The sequence below is a fragment of the Verruconis gallopava genome (genome assembly GCF_000836295.1).
Source record: "Verruconis gallopava strain CBS 43764 unplaced genomic scaffold supercont1.15, whole genome shotgun sequence".
Taxonomy (NCBI): Eukaryota; Fungi; Ascomycota; class Dothideomycetes; order Venturiales; family Sympoventuriaceae; genus Verruconis; species Verruconis gallopava.
Window position 1 is genome coordinate 206,602 of NW_015622151.1, and position 25,029 is coordinate 231,630.

At 51.7% G+C, this 25,029-nt stretch overlaps 8 protein-coding genes across 8 annotated transcripts; 4 read left to right on the forward strand and 4 right to left on the reverse strand.

The window, feature by feature from the left end:
• Positions 1-375: 375 nt before the first annotated feature.
• PV09_05040 (uncharacterized protein) lies at positions 376-2,102 on the forward strand (the record flags this gene model as incomplete). Its single annotated transcript, XM_016358501.1, has 1 exon — positions 376-2,102. One exon carries the CDS (start codon positions 376-378, stop codon positions 2,080-2,082), a length of 1,707 nt encoding a protein of 568 aa, XP_016213602.1. The 3' UTR covers positions 2,083-2,102.
• A 445-nt stretch (positions 2,103-2,547) lies between these two features.
• On the reverse strand, positions 2,548-7,941 carry PV09_05041 (uncharacterized protein). Its single transcript, XM_016358502.1, has 3 exons — positions 4,271-7,941; positions 3,733-4,220; positions 2,548-3,645 (listed from the first exon to the last, which is right to left on the reverse strand). The coding sequence occupies exons 1-3, from the start codon at positions 7,127-7,129 to the stop codon at positions 3,618-3,620; spliced, it is 3,375 nt and encodes a 1,124-aa protein (XP_016213603.1). The 5' UTR covers positions 7,130-7,941; the 3' UTR covers positions 2,548-3,617.
• Positions 7,942-9,772: 1,831 nt separating this feature from the next.
• On the reverse strand, positions 9,773-12,319 carry PV09_05042 (uncharacterized protein). Its single transcript, XM_016358503.1, has 4 exons — positions 11,893-12,319; positions 10,645-11,838; positions 10,196-10,589; positions 9,773-10,139 (listed from the first exon to the last, which is right to left on the reverse strand). Exons 1-4 carry the CDS (start codon positions 12,026-12,028, stop codon positions 9,914-9,916), a joined length of 1,950 nt encoding a protein of 649 aa, XP_016213604.1. The 5' UTR covers positions 12,029-12,319; the 3' UTR covers positions 9,773-9,913.
• Positions 12,320-12,470: 151 nt separating this feature from the next.
• Positions 12,471-14,921, forward strand: PV09_05043 (uncharacterized protein). Its single transcript, XM_016358504.1, has 3 exons — positions 12,471-12,818; positions 12,889-13,398; positions 13,446-14,921. Exons 1-3 carry the CDS (start codon positions 12,588-12,590, stop codon positions 14,364-14,366), a joined length of 1,662 nt encoding a protein of 553 aa, XP_016213605.1. The 5' UTR covers positions 12,471-12,587; the 3' UTR covers positions 14,367-14,921.
• A 475-nt stretch (positions 14,922-15,396) lies between these two features.
• PV09_05044 (uncharacterized protein) lies at positions 15,397-17,547 on the reverse strand. The gene is made up of 4 exons (XM_016358505.1): positions 17,412-17,547; positions 17,074-17,268; positions 15,968-17,017; positions 15,397-15,911 (listed from the first exon to the last, which is right to left on the reverse strand). Exons 1-4 carry the CDS (start codon positions 17,484-17,486, stop codon positions 15,567-15,569), a joined length of 1,665 nt encoding a protein of 554 aa, XP_016213606.1. The 5' UTR covers positions 17,487-17,547; the 3' UTR covers positions 15,397-15,566.
• A 175-nt stretch (positions 17,548-17,722) lies between these two features.
• PV09_05045 (uncharacterized protein) lies at positions 17,723-19,101 on the forward strand. Its single transcript, XM_016358506.1, has one exon. It carries the CDS (start codon positions 17,742-17,744, stop codon positions 18,804-18,806), a length of 1,065 nt encoding a protein of 354 aa, XP_016213607.1. The 5' UTR covers positions 17,723-17,741; the 3' UTR covers positions 18,807-19,101.
• Positions 19,102-19,506: 405 nt separating this feature from the next.
• PV09_05046 (uncharacterized protein) lies at positions 19,507-21,558 on the reverse strand. Its single transcript, XM_016358507.1, has 2 exons — positions 21,220-21,558; positions 19,507-21,058 (listed from the first exon to the last, which is right to left on the reverse strand). Exons 1-2 carry the CDS (start codon positions 21,437-21,439, stop codon positions 19,650-19,652), a joined length of 1,629 nt encoding a protein of 542 aa, XP_016213608.1. The 5' UTR covers positions 21,440-21,558; the 3' UTR covers positions 19,507-19,649.
• A 205-nt stretch (positions 21,559-21,763) lies between these two features.
• On the forward strand, positions 21,764-25,018 carry PV09_05047 (uncharacterized protein). The gene is made up of 2 exons (XM_016358508.1): positions 21,764-23,993; positions 24,046-25,018. The coding sequence occupies exons 1-2, from the start codon at positions 22,128-22,130 to the stop codon at positions 24,787-24,789; spliced, it is 2,610 nt and encodes an 869-aa protein (XP_016213609.1). The 5' UTR covers positions 21,764-22,127; the 3' UTR covers positions 24,790-25,018.
• The last annotated feature ends 11 nt before the right edge of the window (positions 25,019-25,029 follow it).

Consider the following 25,029-nt stretch of genomic DNA (forward strand, 5'->3'; position numbering starts at 1 on the left):
ACTAGATCGAGGGTCTTGGCGGCTCTGCTCTGCGGGATTGACGGAAGGCGAGTAAAATGGAGTAGGGGATGTTCTAGCGAGTTCCAGGATTGTTCATGGAATCCGGGCACACTGCGCTGCTTGAATCAGCATTTGGCCTCGACCGTCCTACCGACCATGTTCTTGTTGTTGTTGTTGATCAGATGTCACAGAGTTAAACATGTTTTGACGAGATCTAGGGTATTGGCCTGTTTGTGAAGTCAATGATAGTCTCATCCTGGTACTGTCAAGCAGGAGAGACATCGGTTGGGGGACATAAAAGACATCGTAGATGCTACGTGAAATTGCTTTCGAATTCATTCACAATTTCACTGCTTGTTACCTGCTACTGTCGTCATGAAAAGTAGTCTTCTGATCTTAGGCCATTTCCTTTCCCTCGCTTTGAGTCTCCCGGCCGACGGGACTGTCAAGCGTCAAGGAAGTCCGACGGTCGTGATTCCATCGCCGGATGCGACAATTGTTGGGCTCCAAATAGGAACCGTTGATCAGTTTCAGGGGATTCCTTTTGCAAAGCCGCCGGTGGGACCGTTGCGATACAATCCTCCACAACCGCTTGACCAAGATAAGTCATTAGGCACTATTAATGCCATCGGGCTGGGACCTACCTGTCCTCAAAACCTTGTCGACACAAACTTTGCAGATGGCTTACCTCAGGCAGCCCTTGGGGTTCTCATCAACACGCCATTGTTCCAAAAGGTCGGAAACATAAATGAAGACTGCCTGTATCTCAACGTATATCGACCGGCAGGCATCGACCCGTCTGCTAAATTGCCAGTCTTGTTCTGGATGCACGGAGGAGGGTTTGAAATGGGCTTCACCATGCCAAGCGAAGGCGTCCCATTCGTGGCGGACTCCGTCGCGCAGGGCAAACCCATCATTTTCGTGGCCGTGGAGTATCGAGTCGGAGGTTTTGGTTTTTTGGCCGGCAAGGAGGTTCTCGCCGCCGGAGTTGGCAATCTTGGCCTACTCGATCAGCGACAAGGGATGAAATGGGTTGCGGATAACATCGAAGCCTTCGGCGGTGACCCGGAAAAGGTCACTATCTGGGGCGAATCGGCGGGGTCGATCTCTGTGTTCGATCATTTGATTCTTTACGATGGCGACAACACTTACAACGGAAAGCCCCTTTTCCGAGCGGGTATCATGAACTCGGGTAGCGTTGTGCCTGCGGACCCCCTCGATTGCGAGAAGGCTCAATGGGTGTATGATCACATTGTCGAGAAGGCACAATGCTCGGGTGCACCAGACACTCTTCAGTGCCTTCGTGAAGCGGACTATCAGACACTACTCTGGGCCACAACGGACATACCAACCTTTACCGGCTATCAGTCCATCGCCCTTCGATTTCTGCCACGGCCGGACGGAAAGGTCATGACAAAGTCTCCAGATCTCTTAGTCCAGGAAGGAAAATTTGCAAAAGTGCCGATCATCATTGGTGACGAGGAAGACGAGGGTACGCTCTGGGCACTCATGCAATTCAACATCACAACTACGGATCAGGTTGCCGACTACTTGGGACAGTATTTCTTCCACCACGCAACGTTGCAGGACATGGAGACCTTTGTCGGAACATATCAAACAATCACGGAGGACGGCTCGCCTTTTCGCACTGGTCTGCTGAACAACTGGTACCCCCAGTTCAAGCGTCTCGCGGCCATCTTGGGTGATCTCGCCTTCACCCTCAGCCGACGATACTTCCTCCACATCAGAGAGGCGGCCGTGCCCGGCTTACCGGCGTGGTCTTACATGTCTTCGTACTTTTACGGCCTTCCAATTCTCGGAACGGTCCATGGAAGCGACATTTTCCACATCGTATGGAGTGTTCCGTACGACTACGCAACCCACACTATGCACTCATACTACTTGTCCTTCATTACCGACCTAGATCCCAACTCGAACAACAGTGCGCCACACTGGCCCCAATGGCGGGAGTCGAACCAGCTGCTGAATCTCTTCTCAAGCTACCTGCAATTCATCCCGGACAACTTCCGCTCCGATTCGTACGATTGGATCAGCAGCCACGTGCCACAACTCACGATGTGATGAGAGAAGTTGAGAGCAAGAGCAACGCTGCCTTGGCGCGGGGGGGGGGGGGGGGGGGGGGGGGGGGGGGGGACCATTGCTGGAAAAGATTCTTTGCTTCGTTCAAAAATGCTGACCGTTTCTGTTTTACACGTGGTAACTCACCATGACAACTTTCTTATCTTGCCTGTCCCTCCTTACTATTCTTCTTATGAGAGAGTTATCTCTCAAGTTTGAACCGTTTCCATCCTGACACTGGGTCAAAATGAGATAGTATTTGAAAGCTTGGGATCGTCTTATTTAGTCCTGCCGCAGTGTCGTCGGAATTGCCCCGGCTGGGACTGCGGTGCTCATCAGCAAAATTGAATCATCTTCTTCCTAACGCGTCATTCAAAAGACGTTCTTTGTTCGCAACCACTGCTCGACCTTGCTTTAGCCGTATGGCTGTGGGCAAGATCCCCCCCCCCCCCTCTCTTCTACATAATGATCCGCCCGCTCTATGTTGCAAAGTGCGGCAACAAAGAAAAGAGACCAGATGTCAAGTCGTTCAATGAGAATGAGTAGAAACAAAAGGCCGATCATCTACAGCTTTCAACACCATGACTTGCTTGCTTTTTTGGATGTGAGCCTTCCATTCCCATTCAGTCCTCTATGCGTTGTCGAAACGGATTGATCGAGTAGCCTAATACACCGAAGCAAGGATGCGGCGCACCAGTCGTGGCAGGTCACCACCTTGCGTACCATCAGCACCCCCTCGACAAAAAAAAATTGATCCGTCTTGCTTCATACACCACAGGCCACAAGAGAGTCAGCCACATCCTGAGCCTCGATGTGTTCCCGGTGGCCGTGGCGGTCGCGGTAATCTTGTTGCGACGTCCTTGAACCACGCGGGTGAGCCTCGCGTACGTCTCATGCTTGGTTTTGACCAAGACTCGAAAGATCGGAAAAGGGCGCCGAAAGATTGCGTTTTAAGCCGCCGGGTCGTAGCTGTACTGCAGCTTGCACGTGTGGATAGGCGAACTTTGAACACAACGCTTTTTGTTTCGGATTGCGACGGCAGGGACCCCTTTCAAAGCGAGTAAACCCATCTTGATTCATGGTAACTCTTCTACCCTATGAAACCCGCTGGGATAATACATCAAAAGCATGGCTTACTGGGGCTGAACGTTCATCATTGTGTCTTGCGGTAAACCGGATCCATCCCTAGCAGCCAAATCGTGATTCAAATGTGCCAGATTTCTTCATTTCAGACATACATCGTCACAAGAGCTTTCCATCCCGAGTTTTGAAGCCGTCGTATAAGCACTAGCCTATCGTCTTTCAAAGCGAAGTGTGACCCAAAAAAACATGCAATTAACGCTTGCCAAGCAGAAGTTATGAGGGCGAAGAACGGCATACACACCCACCCCAAGTTGGCTGTGCTCTTGACAGCCAAGCTCACATACGTCGCCTCGTGCCGAAAAGTGTAACAAAGTTCGCCCGTTCGAACGCCGGATGCTGTTTGTTTGAAGGGAAAAGGGTCGGCTGTACCAAAAAATGCCAAAAAAAATGCAAGCTTATAGGAACCCACTTTCGCTGAGAAGTCTAAACGAGCGTTAGCGAACAATTCACGACTGGACAGGTGGGAAAAGGGAACGTGTGTTGGGACGGGAGGGACGAGGTTTCGCATACCTAGCAATCTTCTCATCCTCTCTTTCTCGCGGCTCCACGGCCAGACTCATCTCATACATCTCATGTACATCTCCGGCGTTCCTCATGTTGGTTAGAACGTACTCCTGCAGCTCTGGCACCGGTGCTAGCGGGTATGGCACGTTCTGGTACTGCTGTATGTCTCGAATGACTTCGGCTGTCTTGGCGCGTTTGGCGAAGTTGATGAGGTTGGATTTCTTGATAAGGCTCGGAATGCCGTCCTCAATAAAGGTGAGATCAGTCAAGAACACGCCGAGGAAGGGCACGCATGGCGGGTTGATTTTGCGTAGGGTTTCGCGGTACTCTGCGAAGTTCTTGGTGGACCCCATCAGCTTGCGCATGGCTTCAAGAGTGTCCTTCGTTTTGCCATTGACCTGCTGCCAAGTTCTGGACAAACGGTGAATAGGTGCGGTGCCCAACGCGGAGATGATCGAGGTTAAGGTGGAGAAATTGTTCAGTCCACGACATTTCTACAGCTCTCGTTAGTCGTTGCAGCAATCGATTGCTCCGGTGTACCTACGTCTGCTATCGAGACAAAATGTTTAATGACAATGACCCTCCTCTTGACATCGTTCTGGTTTAGAATCATCTGGGCCACCCAGTTGGTGAGCTGATTTGAGTGCAGGATCAGGGCTTTGATGTTCTTGGCTGGGTCCTCCTCGCCAGGGGCAAGTTTTTTCTGCCAAGTCTTGTTCAAGCACTCGACAAGCTTGATCTTGCCGTACAGTCTGCTCTCGATGATGGTCAGCTGTCGGGCGAACTCGGTCGCGTCGATGTCTAGGAACTTGAGCTTCTTCAAGTTCTTCGGCATGATCGAGACCGGCGTCGTCTGGTTCAGCGTAAGAACCAATCGCTTAGTGGGCGCCTCGACGCCCTTCAAACGCTGCTCGATTGTTGAGATCAGCGGTGCCGCACCGGGCGTGTTTGTAGTCGCAACAAAGTCTTTGGCAAAGCCAAGCATGTGCATGATGAGAGCTCTTGTTTCGTCGTTCATATCCTCCATCCAGTACGTGTCGAGCCACGACTTTAAGATGTTGACGACGCGAAACTGAATCGGTTTCTGCTTCCTCTCCACCCAGAGCTGATATTCGTCCGGCGACAGATTGTCGGGTGGTTGGATAGACCAACGTTTGACCAGCATCTCGAAGAGCTCCTTTGCGGTAGTGAATGAGCGGTATGTGAGCAAGAAAGTGGCGTTGAAGACAGCGTCGAGTTTGTCATGCCTCGTCAGTTGCTCGACCAGACCGGTCAATGTGCCACCTCGCAGCTGAGGCGGACTGACCTTGGTGTCGTACGTGATCTCGTCTTCATGCTCGAGGCGCAAGAAGGCCGGGATCTCTTCGCCGACTGGCTCCGCAACGCGAAAGTTCACGGCCTGGTTGTCCTTGATGCCGGCCAGCTGTCGCGCTTTTGAGTTGAGGTTGAGCGGGCCCTCGGTCGACGGTCGTCGGGTGTCATCGTACTCGGTAATCTGCGTCGATCTTGAGCCCGAGCGTGCCCTTGGGTCGAAAGACGGCGGCGATGTCGCGCTGTCGATTCGAGTGGATTGCTCGACCGGCTTCACAGGCGAAGCATCACCTATGGGCATGAGATCGGACAGCAGCTGAAGTGACTGATAGATCTGACGTGTTATCAAAAACAGACTGTCAACGACAGCCGAAACCATTTGCAGTCGTTCCTCGAGCGAGTCGTTGCGCATCTTTGCCCATTCATCGGGCAGAGGCGAAGCCACTGCCTGGCAGACGATGAGAAGTTCAGACACGATATCGTACAGTCGCTGCTTCTGTCCGTTGAAGTCCACAACGTTCGGATCGGAGCAGTCATTGCCCAGAGGGCTGAGGTTGATGGATTCAATGGTAGCCAGGTACGGCCTGTACAGCTCCAGCACCTTGCTTGCGACCTTGCACACGTTGTCACCCAAGATCTTGTGCTTCATCGGCGTGATGATCTTGTCGGTGAGAATGAGTTGCTCCTTGAGCCGCTTGAGCGCCTGCTCGATCATTGCCTTTTCGCCGGCCAGTCGTTCCAGGACAATCATGTCGAGCCGTGTGCTAGGTTCGGCACCGTCGTAGTCATCTGCCTCGTGGTAATGCGAAGCGGAAATGGTGGTAGGTTTGGTAAAGCCGTTGTTCCTCCAGTTCCCACCGCTGTAGTTGTTCACGAGGAAGCCAGGAATCAGACGTGGGATCTCGTCACCGCGTTGCTGCCGTGCAATGTCGACGAATCCATACACGCCGTTGAGCACGCCGTCTGCCTCTTTTAAGCACTTTGCGTACGAGTCCGGAGGAGGGAAGTCCGCAGCGGCAATGTGCGACGAGAGGACGAGCTTCGAGAAGCGTGACATGGTCTCTCTGAAGTGGGGATAGAGCGCCTTGTTGGTGCTGATGATGGAAGGGTTGCCAGAGTGGTTGTCTGTCGTGCCGGAGCCGGCGGCGAGAAGTAGCCTCAGCTGATCCGAAATGTCTTCGGCGCGTCTGACGAACTCGGAGCGTTGGTGGTTTTCAATCGCCTGTCTGAAGCGTTCGATTGCCCTTCTCATGTCGTCGACCAAGCGATTCCAAGTGAGAGGTACGGGATCCAGGTCTTCAAACATCTGGTGCCCCACGCCCATTGGATTCTGCATGGGACTGCCCGCGAAGGACGTCATTGTCGTGCCGAGAGCCGGCATGGTAGACTGCAGCATGGACAGGCTCGTGTCGGCCATGCCGCGGTCGCGACCGTTCATGGACTCCATCGAACTCTCGCGAGAGAGGTTGGGGCGCCGCAAGGAGCCCATAGACTGCTCGAGGGCCGAGCCCGTCTCGGATTCCGAATTCTCATAGTCCGTGTCGTCTTCGCGTTCCATGCCGCCCACCATGAGTTCGGGTGGAGGCCGTGTGGTCGTCGGGAGAAGGGTGTTGGCGCCACCACGGCCGTCTTCGTTCATGCTCAGTGGGGTCTCAAGCGGCAGTTCCATGGTGCTCACGCCGGTGAGCGTGTTGAAGTAGTAGAGCCTCCCGTCCGGCGTGGCCTGCGGTATCCAAAACGCAGCCTCTTCCTGCTGCCTTGCAGGATCTCGGACCTCGGCGCTCTTCTCGCTGGTGATGCTGGGCTCGTACGGCTCGTCGTCGCTCTGGTCGCTCTGGTCCAGCGCCTGCCTCTGTTCGAGTTCCTCCCCGCCCTCCTCGTCAAGATTGATCAGCTGGCAGTAGTTGCTAGGGAACCATCCTCGCACGCCGTTGATGAAGCCATCCCACCACCCGCTCTCCAGCTGGGTGATGACCTGTATGATGTCGCCCTGGCGGAAGCTCAGGCTCGTGGGGTCGTCTGCGTCGTAGTTGTACAGAGCGCGAACGTACATGGTCCCCGGCGGCGCGGTCGTGCCTGCGTAGCCGTTCATGGTGGTGTTATCGTCTCATTCAACCGCTCGTGCAGTGCTTGTCTGCCGTCGAGGCCTGCCAATTCTGGACTAGAAAACCGAGCAAGGACACGGCTTGCAGTTGTGTATGCGGTGGGCTCTGGCGGACCCAGGGTGCCGCATGTAGGCCTTGGAGACCCCTCGATTCCGTACGTCGCGCTTCGGAGATCGAATGGAGAATGACGCGTCGATATGGGCGTGCGAAAAACGCTTGAGGTCGAGCAGCGAGGGCCGGTTTTGGGTGAGCAGTGCGGCGGACGCCACACGGAGCGAAGGTGGAGACTGCGCAGCAGACTAAGGCGATGGATCTTCAAAATGCGTACAGGTCGGTCTACGCTACAGCACAGCACAGGGCCGCAGCGACGGGCATGGAGGACGAGATTGTTGCGTCGGAGAAGAGAGCAGTGGGAGAGTCGCGAGGGCGGAGTCTGCGATTGGGGGTGTCGTCGAATGCAAAAGGGTCAGGGTTGCAGGGAAAGCGTCTTTTGTTGTTGTGGGGAACGCCTCAGCAGGCCGCTGGCCAGGGGAGGGCGAGAGCGAGCCAGAAAGGGCTGGGCCCCTGCTGGTGGCCAGCGAGTGTCGCGCTCGAAAAAGGCCCCAGGTGCAGCTCGCTCGCTCAGCAGGCCGCCTGGGGTTAGGCCCCAAAGCAGCGAGCCAACCTGCACGGCTGTGCGGAGGGACGGGCAAGGGTGGCGCGAGCCTACGGAGAAAGCGTCTGGGGCAACGGAGTCAGAGAGTGCGTCGAGGAGGAGGAGGTGGTGGTCGAGGTGGTGGTGTGGTGTGGCCGAGTGGCCTGCCGGAGAGCGAAGCGTGTGTATCAGCGCGAGCCAGCGAGGGGCCGCGTGTGCCAATCGCGCCGTTCGCTCGGGAAGATCCACGCGAGTGGGCTCCGGGGATCAGATAGGCTGGCTGCCGCGGCGGAGGCGGCAGCGCGCCAGCGGACACGCTGTGCAGCGAGGGGGGGGGGGGACGGGAGGGGCAGCGATCGTATTGAGACACAGCACGCTGGCCACGGGGCGACGCCTGCACGGCCTTGACTCGTGGCCAGCAACACAGCGACCAACGGAGGGCGACGCGACGACGGAGAACGCCTTCCGTGGCTCTTGTTCGTCCTGTCACCGACGTCGTTGGCGGTGCTGGTATGAACGGCACGTGGGCAGCGGACACACACCGCGTCAAGGCGCGCCGGCGGACGTGACCGGCTCTCCCTCGTCGCCTGCTTGCCGTCTGCTGGCGGAGGCGACGGGAGGGGAGCCCGGCGGCCACTGCATTCCCTCTCACGCGCGGTTGACGCCCGCCAGCGGTGATTGCCCTCGCCCAACCCTCCCACCGCCGCCGGCCACCGCGGCCGTGACGGCGCCCTCTTTGCTCGTGCCGTGGCCGGGCCACATGGCGTGCGAATCTGTTGCCCTGCCCTCGGCCTGCGGCCACGCTCGCGGCAGCCGTTGCTGATCCCGTTTGCACCAACACGGACGTTGCTCTCGCAAACGAGAAAAGGAGGCCCGTGTAGCCGGAGGAGGCAAGGCATTGCCGTGGGCAGGGCGCAGCGCCCATCACCCAGGTCCTTGCTGCGTCCCCGTCATTGGCTGCGTGCGTCGCTCCAGGCGGTACTTCGGTACTCTGTACATGGAGCGCACCTGTACCTTCGCAGCCCGTCCATCCTACCGCCTCGTCTTGCCTGCCGTGCCTTGCCAAAACCCGTGCGTCGTCTTTCTTGACTCGTACCCTCCCTCCCACTCGCTGCTTTTCCCGTCAAAATGCGCGCCTGTGGCCTGCGTCCAAGGCGCCTCGACGGTGTGAAGAAGACGAGCGGTAACCTCCACCACCGTTCGACGGCCAGGGGGAAACCAAGACGAAGCGAATGAGAAAAACGTGCCGCAGCGCCTGCGGAGCAATGACTTGCATCCTCGCCCTCGACGCCTCCCACCCCCTCCCCCTTCGCCCCCCGAAAGCCGCGTGGGCAACGAGGTGGGATGGAAGGCCGGCCCGCGGTCAAAATGCGGCCAGACAGCCGCAGAAGGTCGGCAAAACCTTATCGTTTTCCTTAGCGGCGAATCGAAACCTTCTGGAAGAATCCCGTCTCGATGCGCGAGCATCCCGTAACCATACTGCCTGTCTTTATTGACCAGCTTCATGCAACAAAGGGCAACCCATACCCAGCCGTCCTGTGTCTTGTCAAGGGGACGTAACCGCCGCACCCTATCGTCTCACACGATCCATCACATGCAGCTGCTCGTCTCTGTCAGCGGATTGGTCCGAGGCGAATGGAAATTCTCCGTGCCGTCCTCGTCCGTGTTTTACACGCCATAGAAGAGTCGTGGAAGCATCCAGGAATTCGCTACCAGAACGTTCATTAAACAGGGCATGTCAAATTTACTACAAAGCATCTGCATCCCAGGCGCCGTTGACAGGACAGGTGCGGGGCCTCAGGAGGATACGGAATCACAGCAGCTTTCCAGTGGAAACGTGCGAATCATCGTAACGATTTCAAATGCCAATCCGACGTCCATCAATAGTGCGCGCGGCAATGGCCCCATATTGGCCGTCATAATTACAAACGGTAAAACAATAGAGCGAGAGCGAGAGAGATAAAAAAAAAAAAAACAAAAACAAAAAAAGGCTTGGCCCTAACGGAGTTGATCGCGCATGGATTGCACTCATGGAGTATCAATAAACGCTGCCGAAAAGAAAAACCGGGCCAGGCCCACAGCTTCAGGCCACGAAAGCCCCCTTTCCCAAAAAATGTCTCAGTCCAGTCGGTTTCTCTCAGTCCCGAATGGTCGTCTGCTTGATGCGATGCATTCGTTTCCATTCGCCAGAATGCTCGTCTCCAATCCAAACACCATATTCGTCAATGCAGCACTCGAAGGGGTGATTTGCCGGTTTTCTGTTTTCGGCAAGCTTCCCCTCGGACTTCAGCTCTTCAAGATCGCCCCACAACGTCCATAGTTTTCGCCGGAGCTGGCTCTGGATTTCGAGGTTGTAGCGTAGGCTGAAAAGGCGATCAGCATGTCTCGTCACGTTGTCCCTAGAAGAACGGCAACTCACTCTGTAGCCTCTAATTTAAGCAAGAACTCTGCATCAGGCCCGTGAACGAGCAGTGGAATTCGTGTGGGCTCCTGGCCGGGCGTAGGCCTGGCATCTTCCACTAAAAGGTAGAACGCCCATTCCCAACGCGAAGACTTTGGCGAGCCGTTGTCCGTCGTGAAAGTTGAACCCTCACAAGTCGATTGAACGTCATGGTAACCTGGGTCATCCAAGCATTGGGCGAAATCGGCCAAGTCTGGCGGGAAGAAATCAACGACGCGTACTCGACTCTTGCACTTCTGGTTGATAAATGGGAGTGTTTGCTCTTCTCCCTGCCTGTCGCGATAGACCCGATATGGCGTTTCGAGGATCTTGGTTAGTGTAAGTAATGGTCTGTCCTGATTTGCTGCCGCGACTGAAGAGAAGTCAGCTTGGAATTTCGCAATGTTTTGAGCAATAGATCAACAAACCTTTTTGGTTGAGCATGTCACGCTTCTCTTTGACAAAGTGTGATGCATTTTCCGCGTCGTCGTCTTCTTCAGCGGCCATGGCTTTCCCTGCTTCTCTAGCTTTGGCCTCTTTCTCCTCCTGTTCCTTCCTCTTTTTCCTCTTTTTCTTCTTTTCGGCCTTGCTCCCCGACGTTTTGCCCTTGGTCTCCCTCTTGCTCCAATATTGCTCCTTGAGCACGTTGATGGCCTTGTACAACTCGTGCTGGAAGGACAGTTTCGTTATGTCGACCTGATCCGGATGTCGCTTATCCTCATGCAGTCTCGCTTGGAGCGTTTGGCCGTCCTTGACGAAGCACCGCGCATTGTGCACACGCACGAAATCGCCTTCCTTTATTTCCCGCCTTGCGTATGACGCATGCGGTTCAAACAGGGCGATGCAAATGGTGTGCTTACCCCAGGGACCTTTCCACTTTGACTTGGACTTGACCGAAGTTGTGTAGCCATACGGATCACCCTCTCGACCGTCACCAGTCTCGCTGTTGTCCTTGTAGTCAAACAGCAACGGATTGAAAGTGTAATCGCTGATGTACAAGTCGACCACATGGTTTGCATCCCAGAGCTTGATCACCTCTCCAGCAAGGTCGTGGAATTTTCCATTCTGTACGTCTTTAAGAAATGCAAATTTGGAAGTCACGTGGCGAAGGCCCATCGCTGGTCCCGTCGGCACACCAGAAAACCCAGGTTTGGAAGGCAAAGAGTGAATCGTGCCGCCCGTCTCTGAACTCTTGTGTGGAGGATGGGTTTGTCTTAAGGCCTCTCCTGGTTGTGGCAACCAGTCAGAATGGCCCTTCGCCCATTCCCGCAGCTGGATGATGTAGTCTTGCTCCTCAGCGCTCGGCGCTTTAACAATCTTGTTGGGCAGGGTGCTGTGGATAATGGGTTGTGATTCGGAGACTACGTGTGGGGCTTTGAAGGCACTCTCGGGTATAGATTTACTGGGGAAAAAAACGTAGTCGGCGGATTTGTATCGATCTACTAGACAGTTGTTTCCGCCGATTGCTCTCCACTGTGTATCTCGCACCAGGACGATGTCGCCCAACTCTACCCTCTTGGGCATCTGATCAGGCGGCCGGAACAGTCTGACGCGTATCCCGGTTTGGTTATGATGACTGCCCAAGAACGAAGAATCCTGTAAGAATATGCTGCACGCGTAGTCTAGAACCTCGCATTAACGACAGGCTCTGCACAGTCTCTCATGGCCACAATTACCTGTGCCTCGTGTAGGTGCAGGGGGCATGAAGTCGACGACGACTCCTATGACACTGACGTCTGATTCCAGCGGCGTCGTTGCCAGATCGGCCAGAGACGTGAAGCCCATAGGAGGCTTCAGGGGCTTGTAGTCCATGCTGGTCGAATCACAAGCCTTTGAATAGTCTAATGCTCTTGTAGTAGTTCTCAATGTAGCCCAAGCTGCTCATGGACTGAAGTCCAGCCTTGGAACGGATGGCTCGTTCTCCAAGGAGCTGTGACGCGAAACGTTATCGTCAGTCGCGTGCGGTTGCCGCGCCGTCATTTTACGGCGAAAATTTGTTGACTTGCGCTCTTCACTCGCCACCAAGCTTTTGGTTTTCACGCAGTTTGGCAACATCGACGAGTCACTGGAGCCTCCATGCTAGTATTTCTCGCTTCTTCCGGGGTCGCCGCCACGAAGAACTTTGAATATCTGATTTCCATTTTCGCGATGTCGCTTTGGCTGAAGGCGCTGGCCCACTCCGCCAAGTTCGGCTTAGTGCGGGCTTGAAAGTGGGCGGTGGCAGAAAACCACAGCAACCAGACCAAAGCGTTTAATACAAAGGCACAAACAATCTTCTGCTTTGTCTTCCACTACGAAGAAAACTTCACCTCAGTGACACTTCCCAAAATTTTTTCTCCAACCCTTGCTCAGCAAACACACCACACTCAGCATGGCGGAGCGCTACATTCCTGAGCATCGACGCACTGCCTTCAAGGCCAAAGGCGCCTTCAAGCCAGATGAGCTTAGGAGACGACGTGAAGAGCAGCAGGTCGAAATTCGAAAGGCAAAACGCGAGGAGAATCTTGCAAAACGTCGTGGTATTGCAGGTCGTGACGCTCCTGGAGCCTCACTGGGCGCTGCTCCTGATAGCGATGATGAGGGAGGAAATATTGAGACACAGGTTCGGCGGCCCTCAAGTCCCCATGCACTCAGCATTTGGAACGTCCCTTTGCTAACGTCTCCCGTGACAGCTCAACGAAGAGCTCCCGCAGATGGTCAAGGGTGTCTTTTCAGATCAGATCGACGAGCAGATTCAAGCCACAACCAAGTTCCGTAAGCTCTTGTCAAAAGAACGCAACCCGCCCATCGAGCGTGTCATCGAGACTGGCGTGGTCAGCCGCTTTGTGGAGTTCCTCAAATCACCCCATACCCTCGTACAATTTGAAGCCGCGTGGGCGCTTACCAATATTGCCTCTGGTTCTGCTCAGCAGACTCAGGTCGTTATTGAGGCGGGTGCCGTGCCTATCTTTGTCGAGCTTCTAAGCAGCCATGAACCCGACGTACGGGAACAGGCCGTCTGGGCTCTTGGTAATATTGCTGGTGATAGCCCCACCTGCCGTGATTATGTTCTTTCTCAAGGTGCTCTTCGGCCCTTGCTGAACCTACTGGGTGACAGCCGCAAGCTGAGTATGCTCCGCAACGCCACTTGGACTCTAAGCAACTTCTGCCGTGGCAAGACGCCACAGCCAGACTGGAATCAGGTTTGTGTTTTGATAAGCAGATCCGTATTTGTGCTAACTCCTCGCAGATCGCCCCAGCTCTACCTGTCCTCGCCAAACTTGTCTATTCCCTTGACGATGAGGTACTTATTGATGCCTGTTGGGCCATTTCGTATCTTTCCGACGGCTCCAACGACAAGATTCAGGCAGTCATTGAAGCAGGTATTCCTCGGCGCCTTGTAGAGCTCTTGATGCATGCATCGACTTCCGTCCAGACTCCAGCTCTTCGCTCAGTCGGTAATATAGTAACGGGTGACGACGTTCAGACCCAGGTTATCATCAACTGCGGCGCCCTTCCTGCTCTTTTGTCGCTGCTAAGCTCGACGAAGGATGGGATCCGAAAGGAGGCATGTTGGACAATATCCAACATCACGGCAGGCAACTCGACCCAAATTCAGGCCGTCATCGATGCAAACATTATCCCGCCACTTATTCATCTACTTCAGAATGGGGACTTCAAGACCCGCAAAGAGGCTTGCTGGGCTATTTCAAATGCCACTTCAGGCGGTCTTCAGAAGCCAGAACAAATCCGCTACCTCGTACAATGCGGCTGCATCAAGCCTCTTTGCGACTTGCTGGCTTGTCCAGATAACAAAATCATCCAAGTTGCTCTTGACGGCCTTGAGAACATTCTAAAGGTCGGCGAAATGGACAAGGAAGCTAATGAGGGTAATGGTGAGTCTATCAACCGCTATGCCTTGTTCATCGAAGAATGTGGTGGCATGGAGAAGATCCATGACTGTCAGAACAACGCCAATGAAGAGATATATATGAAAGCATACAACATCATTGAGAAGTACTTCTCAGATGAGGACGAGGAAGGCGCTCAGGACATGGGTGCCTTGCCCGCCGTTGGTCAAGATGGTACATTCGGCTTTGGTAGCACTCAGGGACAAGTCCAGCAAAACTTCAATTTTGGAAGCAACCAGCAAGATTCCATGGACATGTAGATGGTAACGGGATCTTTTTGAACCTCGGACATTGAAGGGTATTTCGGACGATCCCACGAGGCTTCAGAGGCCCTACGATCAAATTTCAATCGCCGAATCCCACCAACCCACTTCACGTCAGCACCACATCCCCAGTTCTCACCTCTTTACACCAACCTGATACCCCGGTGCGATTCCTTGAACCCCTTCGTCACGACCGCCACGAACACATATACAGCATATAATCACCTCACTCCATCCCCTTCTCGACCGACACGAAAGACGCTCATCTCCCATCTCTCTCGTCCATAAGCATCAACCCCCCGGCGTTCCACAGGACGAGGAAGAGATACACGCGAGTTCAGGTTCCGACTTCATTTGTTTTTTGCTTTAGTATGATTTCAAAGTTTATGACTGCAAGTGGTCATAGCTGCGGCAGGCTATTAGGAAATCAGAGGTGAAGATCGAATGGAAGTGTTTGTACTGAAATGATAGACGAAAAGTGTAGTGTGTAGCTTAGCGCATCAGATGGATCTGAGCCTTTTAACTTCCTCACCGTTTCCTACACAACGTAAACTTTTTTTTTTTTTTTGCTTCATGCGCCAACCTCAAATCGGCCATACATTGCCCAAAACCCATGTGTTGTGATGCAAGAATCTCGATCCGTTCGACGCGGCATCCTAGAATCCAACTGCACCAAGGTCCGTAAGAACAAGATCAAGATATTCCATCAACTCGTAGTAAAGCTAGGCCACTTCCAATACGGGCTCCGATCAAGCATTCAACCTTCCATAGCAGTTGTTGACAGCTCGATGGAAGTCCTGTTACGACGCATCGCACTGCCCTCAGCACCAGAGGAGCGATCTATCGACAAAGGATTGTTCTCCCGTACTTTATGCATGGTCTCCTCAGACGAATTTGGGCAGAATCAAGTTTCATCTTCACGTCTCGGCACAGGAGAGCGTTTGAAGGAGTAGAAGAGTGGCCGAAGGGACGCGCCGATGTTAACGCTAGATATCGATCTTGACGATGAGTTCACAAGTAATGAAGATGTAGAAAGGAAAACGTCAACATCGTTCCATGTCTGCCAAATAAACAATTCGAGACGCCGGCTAAATGCGTAGATGAACTCGGATAAATAACAGCCCTTGCTTTGCGAATCAAAGACCCTTGCTATCGGAATGCAGAAACTAAAACTTCTCTTCGTTTACCAGAAGCGCGCTACGAAGAACTTTTACCAACTAGTCCTCGTCTTTCTTCTCCTTCCTCCTCGTCATCCGACCATTTATCCTCATCGCCAACAGCGAATATGGTGTCCCCGTCCAAACTCTCTCTTGGCAGAGAAGCTGGTTTTTTGGGAATAGGTGCAGGCAATGGACTTTCATCACGACGCCTGTCGATTTGAGATGATTGTTGCGGGTTACCTCCGTACGCCGGTCCGCTTCGATCATTGCTGGAGTCACTTTCTGGAGGCGTGCGTTTACCGTGCACAATACCGCCTTCCACATCGGAGTCTAGCGAGTCACGGACCGAGTTGATCTCAAAACCTTCATCATCTTGCGAGATCTAGTTGTCATATTAGCAATCCAAACACGGTGATCGGCACGGATAGTGAAGCGTACCTCATCGCTCATAGCGAACCTTCTGTTGTTATCCGTAGGTCTCCAAAGATATGCCACAAATGCAACGTCCGCTAGGTAGACCAAGTTAAGCCAGCCATCCAGTACAAACCAACGCGTCTGCCAGTGCGTAGGAGCGAAGTCTTCGTTGCTTACACCGGCAAAGGTAAAGCTGTTGAAGAAGAAAAATGCGAAGATGACGAGGATGGAGGTCAGTATGCAATACCACAGGTTGCGATACATCGAAGCCTTGACGTGCTGTTTCCGCGCAACAAGGTCCTTCATCGTCATGCTAAGCGAGTTGAGTGTCCAGATGTAGAAAGCTGTGAGAGTCGCCGATAAGGGAAGGATGACAAGGAGTACAAGCGGACCTGCATCATCCGGTCGGACGGTCAGGGAAGCGACGGCGTAGATGACACCGAAGACAAAGTGTGCAGCTGCAAGCCAGCGGACCATGATCATCGTCCTGCCTAAGGACGGCTTTACGACACCATATCCCATGCATACAATCAACAAGAGGAAAAACGAGAATGAGTTCCGCCCTGCGTTGAGGATAGACACTATGATCATGAACACCTTTGATCCGAGGTTTGACCCATGCACGTTCTGGTAATCGTAGAATCCCCAAGTAAGCAGCATCTCCACGATGAGGAAGATGATGATCGCCGTAATGTAATTCTGTACAGCGAGGATGTCACGCCTGTGTTGCACGTACAGAAAACCCCAGAAGATACCCATGACAGCGTACACGAGTGTCAAACCTCCATAAAAAGGAAGCTTGGCGATCTGTGCAGCAGGAAGCTCACCATACGCATTCCTGAACTCAACTGCTGCAGTATACTCTTGAACGCTGTAGCCCCACGTGCCAACGCAGTAATAACCTGTGCGTGTAATTTTATACGTGAAGGGTTTAGGATCGCTGATAGAGGCCGCAGTGGTGAATATCGGCAGCTTTGATTTTTGGTCGGCATCATCGGCGACTATGAATTCGCCTTTGTGCGTCTCATCGCAGAGTTTTTGTTGTATAGCGCCGTCGTCACATATATAGTTCCGCTGTTTTATAAACCCATCAGTTCCATTGCGCAAAAAAGTTTGTAGGACACGCGTACCTCATCAGGTCTGTCAGGTATTGGCTTGCCTAGAAGATTTTTGTCCTGATACTCAAAAATAACCAAGCTGACTTTCCCATCGCCAGCGTTTGGGTTCTTTTTAAACATGACCTGTATGAATGGATCCACTGAACCACCCCAGGCCTTTTTGCTGTACATGCCCGAGCATCTCTGTGTGTTATCTTCCGTTTGATCCTATGAATATATTAGAATTCTGATCCATGAAATATCGAGCCATTCGAGCAATGTTGTCTTAACATTACTCGGCGTCTGAACAAGACGATCTGAGGCTCCGGACACTTTGGCGCTTGTCTTGGGAGGAAGCGGATGGTTCGTACCAGCTGTACCTCGGCGGCCGAACTCAGACATGCTAGAAGGCCTAGCAAGCTTAAAATCGTTCTCCACCGCCTCATGATGGCAGAAATACAATGTAAGGATGTGTCTCTTAAGTTGACAGCAGAGCTCGAGGCTGGGCTTAAGTCGCAATGTCTCCGCAACAACAATCACATCAGTCCAGAATTGTACTAGTGCAAGGACGCGACGGTCCCTAGAACTAGAACTACGTTGAGTCCACTTTATGATCGACTCGTTAATACAGACCCGCCTTGATTTGCCGTACGCTTCATAAATTTTAGTGCTTGGTCAGAGGACCGAATCAACAACGCAAAATGAGGGCAGAGCATCTTGGTCAACTGTGCAAACGCTGTAGCGTACATGAGGCCACGCTTACTGTGCGAAATGAGCCACTCTGCAAGGAATGTTTTTCAAAATACATTCATACTAAAGTGGTGAAGCGGATGGAGGCCTTTCGCACGAGACATGCTTCTGCTACTCAAGAACGCAAGCTTCTTCTCCCAATCTCTCTTGGTGTGTCATCAGTAACCCTACTTCATATCCTAGATCGCCATCTTCAAGGCCAGAAGCAAAAAACTGGTCGTGTGGGATTTTCGTTACACGTGTTGTACGTCAGATCGCCGGAAAGGACAGATGATCTAGCAATCAAATTCAATGCTGTGAAAGAAGCATATCCAAATCACACTTTTTCCATGATTGATTTGGAGACTCTTTTCACCGAGAAAGAAAACCTAAGGACTATCCTGGACAGCTTACCCTCTGCAACCTCGGCGGCAGATGTTCTATCAATCTTACAAAAAAGACTGGCCGTCGAGTTCGCAAAACTTCACTCATGCGAAGGTATCCTCTGGGGAGACTCCACGACCAAACTCGCAGAGAAAGTATTGGTTGAAACTTCCAAAGGGCGTGGTTTCTCCCTCCCGTGGCAAGTAGGGGACGGTGCCTCGCCCTACAGTATCCCTTTCTACTATCCCATGCGAGACGTCCTCAAGAAGGAACTTATTGCCCACTCTCGGCTTACAGACCCACCTCTAGCGCTACTTATGGACACAAGGGTGTTTGAAACGACGCAGGCTCCGCCGAGCGCAAAGGACACGACGATAGACGTGGTGATGAAGGGTTATTTCGAGGACGTGGAGCAGAGTTTCCCAAGCGTCATAAGTAATGTCGTGAGAACGACGGAGAAGCTCATTGCTCCAAAGGCAAAGGAGGATGTTGCCCGGTGCAGGCTATGCGTACTGCCTCTTCCAGAGGGAAGATCAGGAGTTCGGGATTGGGGCGGACATCAAGAAGAGCAGAACGAGCCAGATCCCGGGACTAGACTTTGCTACGGGTGCTCAAGGTCGATTCCAGAAAGGCTCATTCCATTATTACCTTGAACACCGGTCTTTCGAGTTGGACTTTACGCAAACCCACGCTACGACGAGCACGTTCAAGTCTGCTTTCACATCCACACACCATGTTTCAAGATAATCCCTATAGTTCAACCATCTCTAGAATACTGGTTCAATTTACTAAGTCTTCCCCAATGCACATTGTAAGGTTCATAGAATCAGTTCTTGCAAGGGTAAAGTACATGGGTCCACAATGGCGGCTCGATAGTCTTAAGCCAAATCGAAGTGAACATATTATAGAGATACCTAGCACATAAATTGCCAAAGAGCGGTGACGAGCACATCTACTTTGGACATTTTAGCAAATTACTCTACGTTTTTATTTTTGCCATCCGACAGAGTCTAACGTGGATACGACTTAGCAGGGGTATTTCAAGCGCAAAACTCTTAAATCAACCACTAGAGAGCGAAATTATGAAGAAAAAAAGAAGGAAAAGTGATTATGTCAAGCCTTCATGCCGTTTTAAAACTCAAGTCTTTGAATTTGAACAATCAAAATTAGCAGTATCAGCATTGATAACTGACGTACTTAATCCAGTACATCGGACGTGTGTACAAATTCATACCTTCTATTCGCAAATAACGGACTTGGTCTTTGAAAGGACGTGCAGCAGATAGGCGGACACAAGTCTTGCAGAACACCGATTGGATGGGACAAACTCTTCGCAGCTGGTTGCACCGCAATTTTTTTTGAATAGGTTTCGCACGAGAAGGCATTTTGTATTGTCTGCTATGAGTATTGCATGTGGTTTTGGTATGCCTTGATAAGATTTAAGTTGCTTGACCGGTTCTATGGCTTTTCACGCCATAGACTTCTCTATGTCGTTGCTATCTTGCAGTCACCCATTCCTCAAAATAAGAATAATTCTGGTAGAACAATCTAAAAAACCTGATCGCGTTGTCCACATCCGTGCTGCCAGCCATTTCACGAATGCTGTGCATGCTCAACGTCGAATTACCCATCTCAACGACACGGATACCTAAATTCGCTTCGAGGTGCGGGCCAACCGTGCTGCCGCAGTCTCTTCCATTGGGGGCCACAAAAAATTGGGTTCTGGGTGGTTCAGATTCGATCTCACCGCGGACGGAATCTTCCCTTGGGGGGAGCTTGCATATTGTTTCCAGCAGCGTAATGACTGACGGCGTAGATTTGGCAAGATAGCGACGCGAACTAGAGCTGAAGACTATTCCTTGGTTGAGGTGTGGCTTGTGGTTGATCTCATGGTAATTGTGGTAGTTGGGATGCGCAGCGTGGATGACATCAGCGGAGATGAGAATCGATCGTGCTATGGATTGACTACACTTCGTGCCAGCAAGACGCTGCATAATGCTGGGCAAAAAAGTAGACTGGGCGGACATGGGTCCTGTTGATCCAATTTCCTCGTGGTCAAAAGCCACAAACGTGCGGATAGCTGACTCTTCGTCAAGTGCATGTGGATCGTCCAAAGACTTCACAAATCCACGAAGCCCGCAAAAGGTCATCATTAGATTGTCTATCCGCGCAGAGAAGATAAACTCATTATTTAGGCCACCGATCGTAGCTTTCTGTAAATCATACAAGCTAAGATCGAAGTCTATCACATTTTCTGGATGAACATTCAGCTTCTCCGCTATCTTGTCTACGATAAGCTCCGGATGCCTATTTGAAGCTGAAGTTATGACGTATTGATTTTCAGACCATACGATTTCCTGTTCGTATATTGCACTAGTTTTGCGTTCTTCAGCGTTCGGCTCTTGGCTTTGTTGCGAGATAACTGGAACCAGGTGAGACTCCACGTCAAACTTGAAAGGGTTCTGTTGCTCGTAGTGTGATGCGATACATGGAATTCGTAATATCGGCTCATGGAGCTGTATCAGCCTGCTCTCGATGGTTGTTGGACTTGTACGGATAAATACGCGACCGGCAGCGCCTAGATCGCGATCAAACCAGGTGTGCCAGAGTCCACCGCCATAGGTTTCAACTCCAATCTGTCGGAAACCAGAGGACTGGCGATCGCTCACGGGTTTGATTTTAAGACATGGCGAGTCGACGTGTGACGCTATGATTGAGAAGGGGTTGCCAGGCTTCCACGATTTTCCTACTGCGAACGCGATGATTGAGCTTCCACTTGAACCTGTCCGTCTTACGTAGTACTTTCCGCCGGGACGAATCACCCCTTCCCAGTCTTCCTTTTCGTCGAGCTCCACAAAGCCGTGAGGCTTTAGTTGTTTCTTGATCGTGTCGACAACATGATACACTAAAAATTTAAAAGCTGATCAGTATGACAAGACCTATGTAAAGTCCAGAATTCTGGGCCCCACAGTCCTGGGTCCAGTATTTTGATAATATTGAACATTCCAGGACTATCGGAAGACAGGGATGGTCACATGTTACTATCACTTGGAGGATAAAGCTCACCAGACGGCCCACTATTCGCGAATGAGATAAAGTCTTCTGCGGCTTTCAATATTTCATCATGACGGTTTGACTTGGCTTGAATCCGAGTAACTGCATCAAGTGTATAATCATTTTTTATCTCATCGAGGCTGCTCCTGGAGGTAGTTGTGTAAAGAATAATTGGCGAAGCGGGAAACCAGAGACGAAAACTCCAAAATTTGCTACCCAAAAAACGTGACATAACGAATCGCCCATTAATCAGAGTGGAGGTAGTGACCGTGAAGTTGCAGAGCCTTCATGCTCACGAGAGGACTTCCGTCCCCTTTTATACGGGACGTCAGCCGACCTGGGGGCCTTAGCTGAGCTGAGATTACAACGAGGCTATCACGTGAACTAAGAGATCTTGGTGTCTTGGAATTCGAGACCTGAGGCTACAAGGCACAATGTGAGGCGAGTGTATTTATGTGGCTTGATATTGTGGCTGTGTTTGCCACTGGGGCCGAAGCTGGATGGGCCAACTCGGGTCGTCATTAGCGGCACGGCGTCATATGCTTCAGCTCACCTCGATGGATCTCTCCGCGCCCGCGCCGACAGTAACGCGCCAGCAAAATAGGCAGCAACTTTAAGCGCTTCTATCCTTTTCATGGCCTCGTCCTGCGAATGCTGCATACTCGCTTTCGCACTTCGCAGTGGCACTGTCTAGATTTCTTGGCAAATGTCCACGCAAGCTCTGCAAGGCTGTCACATTTCTGCCTTCATATAGTATTACCTCGCCACCAATTCGTGTTTCCTCCAACTTTTATTTTTCTGCCAGCCTATTCCTGCTGCAAGAAGCACTCTGAGCCTGCTGCTGAACGAGGGGCATTCAAGCATTTCTCTCACCTGTCCTTTCAAACCAATCGCCTGTCAGGCCATATTACCACAGCTGTATGACTTTGATGGCGCATAGTTCGACTAGGAGCGCGGATTCCGGATTCAGTTCAGGATTCATGCCTACACCAAACGCTTCGCCCAAGCAGGGTCTCTCTTATCTTGTCGACAATATTGACTTCGGTGACGAGCAGCGGAGCTTGCTTGATGAGCTCGATAAACTTCGAGAACATGGCGTCGACAAATACGTCGAGCTGCCCCAAATTGTGGTGGTGGGTGATCAATCCAGTGGCAAGTCGTCAGTACTGGAAGCCATCAGTGAGCTGCCATTTCCGCGGTCGTCAATTCGGTGTACTCGATTCGCAACTCAGATCAAACTTAGACACTCGCCAGAAGTGAGTCTAAAGGTTGGAATCATACCAGACCCAAAGCGGACTCCACAAGAGCGACAGAGGTTAGCTCAATTTCAGTCGGAATTTCCGCCGAATACACCGTTTGAAGAGATCATGGATTTGGCCACGCGCTATATCGTTCCGGATAACAAAGCTAGCTTTTGTTCCAAGGACATATTTAGCATTGAGATGAGCGGACCGTCGAAGCCTCATCTTACAATCGTCGATTTGCCAGGTTTGATTCAAGCGGCAAATAATCATCAGAGTCAAGCCGATGTGGACGCCATCAAGGAACTGGCTTATGAATACATGAAGAATCAGCGAACCATCATTCTAGCTATCGTATCTGCAGCCAGTGATCTAGAACTACAGCCAGTACTTGCTCGAGAGGCTCGACAGTTCGATCCAGCCGGTGCTCGCACCCTGGGCATCATTACGAAGCCAGACAAGACCGAAACTCCCGAACGAGAGGCACAATTCTTAGAGCTTGCGCGGAATGAGAATATCAAGTTCAAGCTTGGGTGGCATGTGCTACGTAATCGCGCACCGAACGAGATGAATGCAACCAGTGAAGAACGCAAGAATACTGAGAAGAAATTCTTTGCAACAACAGCGTGGAGCCAGCTAGGCCCCGAGAAGTTGGGCATTGAGACACTGCGAACAAGGCTCAGTAAAGAATTAATCAAGCATATAATTCATGAAATGCCTATGGTGCAGCAAGAGATTCGCAGCAAACTTGAAGAGGTTCGGCGACAACTCGATCAGCTCGGTGAGCGAGGGACGACACCAGACGAGATGAGGGACGAACTTAGAGATTTGATGGAGAAATCCCAGGCACTTACGAGATCTGCTATGGAAGGCCAGTATGTTGATCTTTATGGACCAGCCTTCTTCCACCCCACCCCACAGAGTCCGATGGAAGCGATCAGAAAATTACGGGCTCGACTTGTCATCCAGAACGAAGGATTCGCTGCGGAAATGTCGGCGTTGGGACATTTAGTTGAGCTCAGCGATGAGCCAGCGGGGTCACCTGGTGGCCCAGGATTTCAAGAATCCCATCATCCCCATCGCATGACTCGAGCAGAGTTCATTCGACGACATGTCGAACCCTTGCTTGAGGCTAGTCCTGGTCTTGAACTACGAATGGACAAGAACCCACTTCTCGTTTATACCCTGTTCCGTAACTACTCCCAGAACTGGCCAGACATCGCAACTAGACACATTGAGGAGGTACAAGCTATCTGTAATGATTTCTTACAGGAAATCATAGACTTCGCATGGCCGGTTGATATGCGTCCGAGAGCATGGCAATACTTCGTCGAAGAAAAAATGGAAGAGAGGTTAGCGGAAGCGCATAAGGAGGCAGGCAAGTTGTTTAAAGACCGCACACGAGCCGCGAAGCCATATGATCCTGAGCATACTAAGAAGGTTATGGACTGGTTGGCAAAAAAACAGCAATCTGCAGCAACTTCAAGCATCCTCTCTGATTTTGCGCCTGATGTTTTCCTGCAAAAAATGCTTGTGTATTATGAGGTAAAATCACCCCTAATTGAAGTAGTGTCGATCATAGCTGACATACCCTTAGCTGACCTGCAAGACCTTTGTGTCGAACATTATTGTCCAAGTTGTCGAACGACATCTTGTAGATGAACTTGACCGCATCTTTAATGTGATGCGCTTGCAAGAATTCGATGACTCAATCATAACGGAAATTGCTGCAGAGGATCCAAGCGTCCGTCAGCTTCGTGCCGAACTTAAGAATAGACGTCGCACTCTAGAAGCAGGTGAACGAATTTGCAGAAAGTATACAGCTCGGAGAGACATATCATTAGACTTGGCGCCTACAGCAGAGGTTAAGTCGAAGAGCTCGACTCGCCCATACAATCCAAACGGCAATATCGCGCCAGCCCCGAGACAGATTCGGAAGCCAATCACCTCCAATGAAGCTCCTTTAGTTCATACATCCACAGAAGAGATTTATCACCAGCCTACATATATGCGCGAAGCTGCCCCACCATCACTCAACCGAGCTGCCTCACGCGCAACTGCAAGCACCGTTGACACACAAGCATCCGCGAATATCAGCAATCCAGGCGATTCGCACATGGCGGCCGGGTACCACCGCGGCAATAACAGGGAAAGCTATGTCCCAAGCGAGTATCGCAATGATTCTGCAAACGGATATTATGATTCCGCTCCTAACATTCCGCCACGACCGGCTCCTTCAATTCCTCCAAAGCAGCCACAGGACAACGTGTTAATGTCTGAAGGACCTGATAGTGCGAAACGTGGTCAAGGAATGAGAAATATCTTCACTAGCAGAAAATAACCTCTTCAATTTTGGCTTTGATTATGATTTGTATTCTTGATGCAGGGAGATATTTAGATGGATTTCAACACATGATATGTGGTATGACCAGATGGAATGATTCAATAGCAACTTTATTATCATGTGAATTTACACCTCAAGTTCCTAATTTTGTAAATGGGAGACTATACCTTTTCAAAGTTCTGGTATGAAAATGAGTTACAAAAATTTGATATGCACTGTTCCGTAAGGTTGTGGAGC

Bases quoted from the DNA above. Each gene is read 5' to 3' on its own strand.
- PV09_05041 (XM_016358502.1), bottom strand. From the start codon at position 7,129: ATGAACGGCTACGCAGGCACGACCGCGCCGCCGGGGACCATGTACGTT. The intron at 4,221-4,270 runs GTAGGTACACCG...CGAGAGCTGTAG, and splicing joins ATTTTGTCTCGATAGCAGAC to AAATGTCGTGGACTGAACAA. The intron at 3,646-3,732 runs GTATGCGAAACC...ACGCTCGTTTAG, and splicing joins GAGGATGAGAAGATTGCTAG to ACTTCTCAGCGAAAGTGGGT.
- PV09_05042 (XM_016358503.1), bottom strand. From the start codon at position 12,028: ATGGACTACAAGCCCCTGAAGCCTCCTATGGGCTTCACGTCTCTGGCC. The intron at 11,839-11,892 runs GTAATTGTGGCC...GCGAGGTTCTAG, and splicing joins TGCACCTACACGAGGCACAG to ACTACGCGTGCAGCATATTC. The intron at 10,140-10,195 runs GTGAGTTGCCGT...TCGCCTTTTCAG, and splicing joins CTTAAATTAGAGGCTACAGA to CCTACGCTACAACCTCGAAA.
- PV09_05043 (XM_016358504.1), top strand. From the start codon at position 12,588: ATGGCGGAGCGCTACATTCCTGAGCATCGACGCACTGCCTTCAAGGCC. The intron at 12,819-12,888 runs GTTCGGCGGCCC...CTCCCGTGACAG, and splicing joins GAGGAAATATTGAGACACAG to CTCAACGAAGAGCTCCCGCA. The intron at 13,399-13,445 runs GTTTGTGTTTTG...AACTCCTCGCAG, and splicing joins CACAGCCAGACTGGAATCAG to ATCGCCCCAGCTCTACCTGT.
- PV09_05044 (XM_016358505.1), bottom strand. From the start codon at position 17,486: ATGAGGCGGTGGAGAACGATTTTAAGCTTGCTAGGCCTTCTAGCATGT. The intron at 17,269-17,411 runs GTACGAACCATC...ATATATTCATAG, and splicing joins CGGCCGCCGAGGTACAGCTG to GATCAAACGGAAGATAACAC. The intron at 17,018-17,073 runs GTACGCGTGTCC...TTTATAAAACAG, and splicing joins TACCTGACAGACCTGATGAG to CGGAACTATATATGTGACGA.
- PV09_05045 (XM_016358506.1), top strand. From the start codon at position 17,742: ATGAGGGCAGAGCATCTTGGTCAACTGTGCAAACGCTGTAGCGTACAT.
- PV09_05046 (XM_016358507.1), bottom strand. From the start codon at position 21,439: ATGTCACGTTTTTTGGGTAGCAAATTTTGGAGTTTTCGTCTCTGGTTT. The intron at 21,059-21,219 runs GTGAGCTTTATC...TTAAATTTTTAG, and splicing joins CGCGAATAGTGGGCCGTCTG to TGTATCATGTTGTCGACACG.
- PV09_05047 (XM_016358508.1), top strand. From the start codon at position 22,128: ATGACTTTGATGGCGCATAGTTCGACTAGGAGCGCGGATTCCGGATTC. The intron at 23,994-24,045 runs GTAAAATCACCC...ACATACCCTTAG, and splicing joins AAATGCTTGTGTATTATGAG to CTGACCTGCAAGACCTTTGT.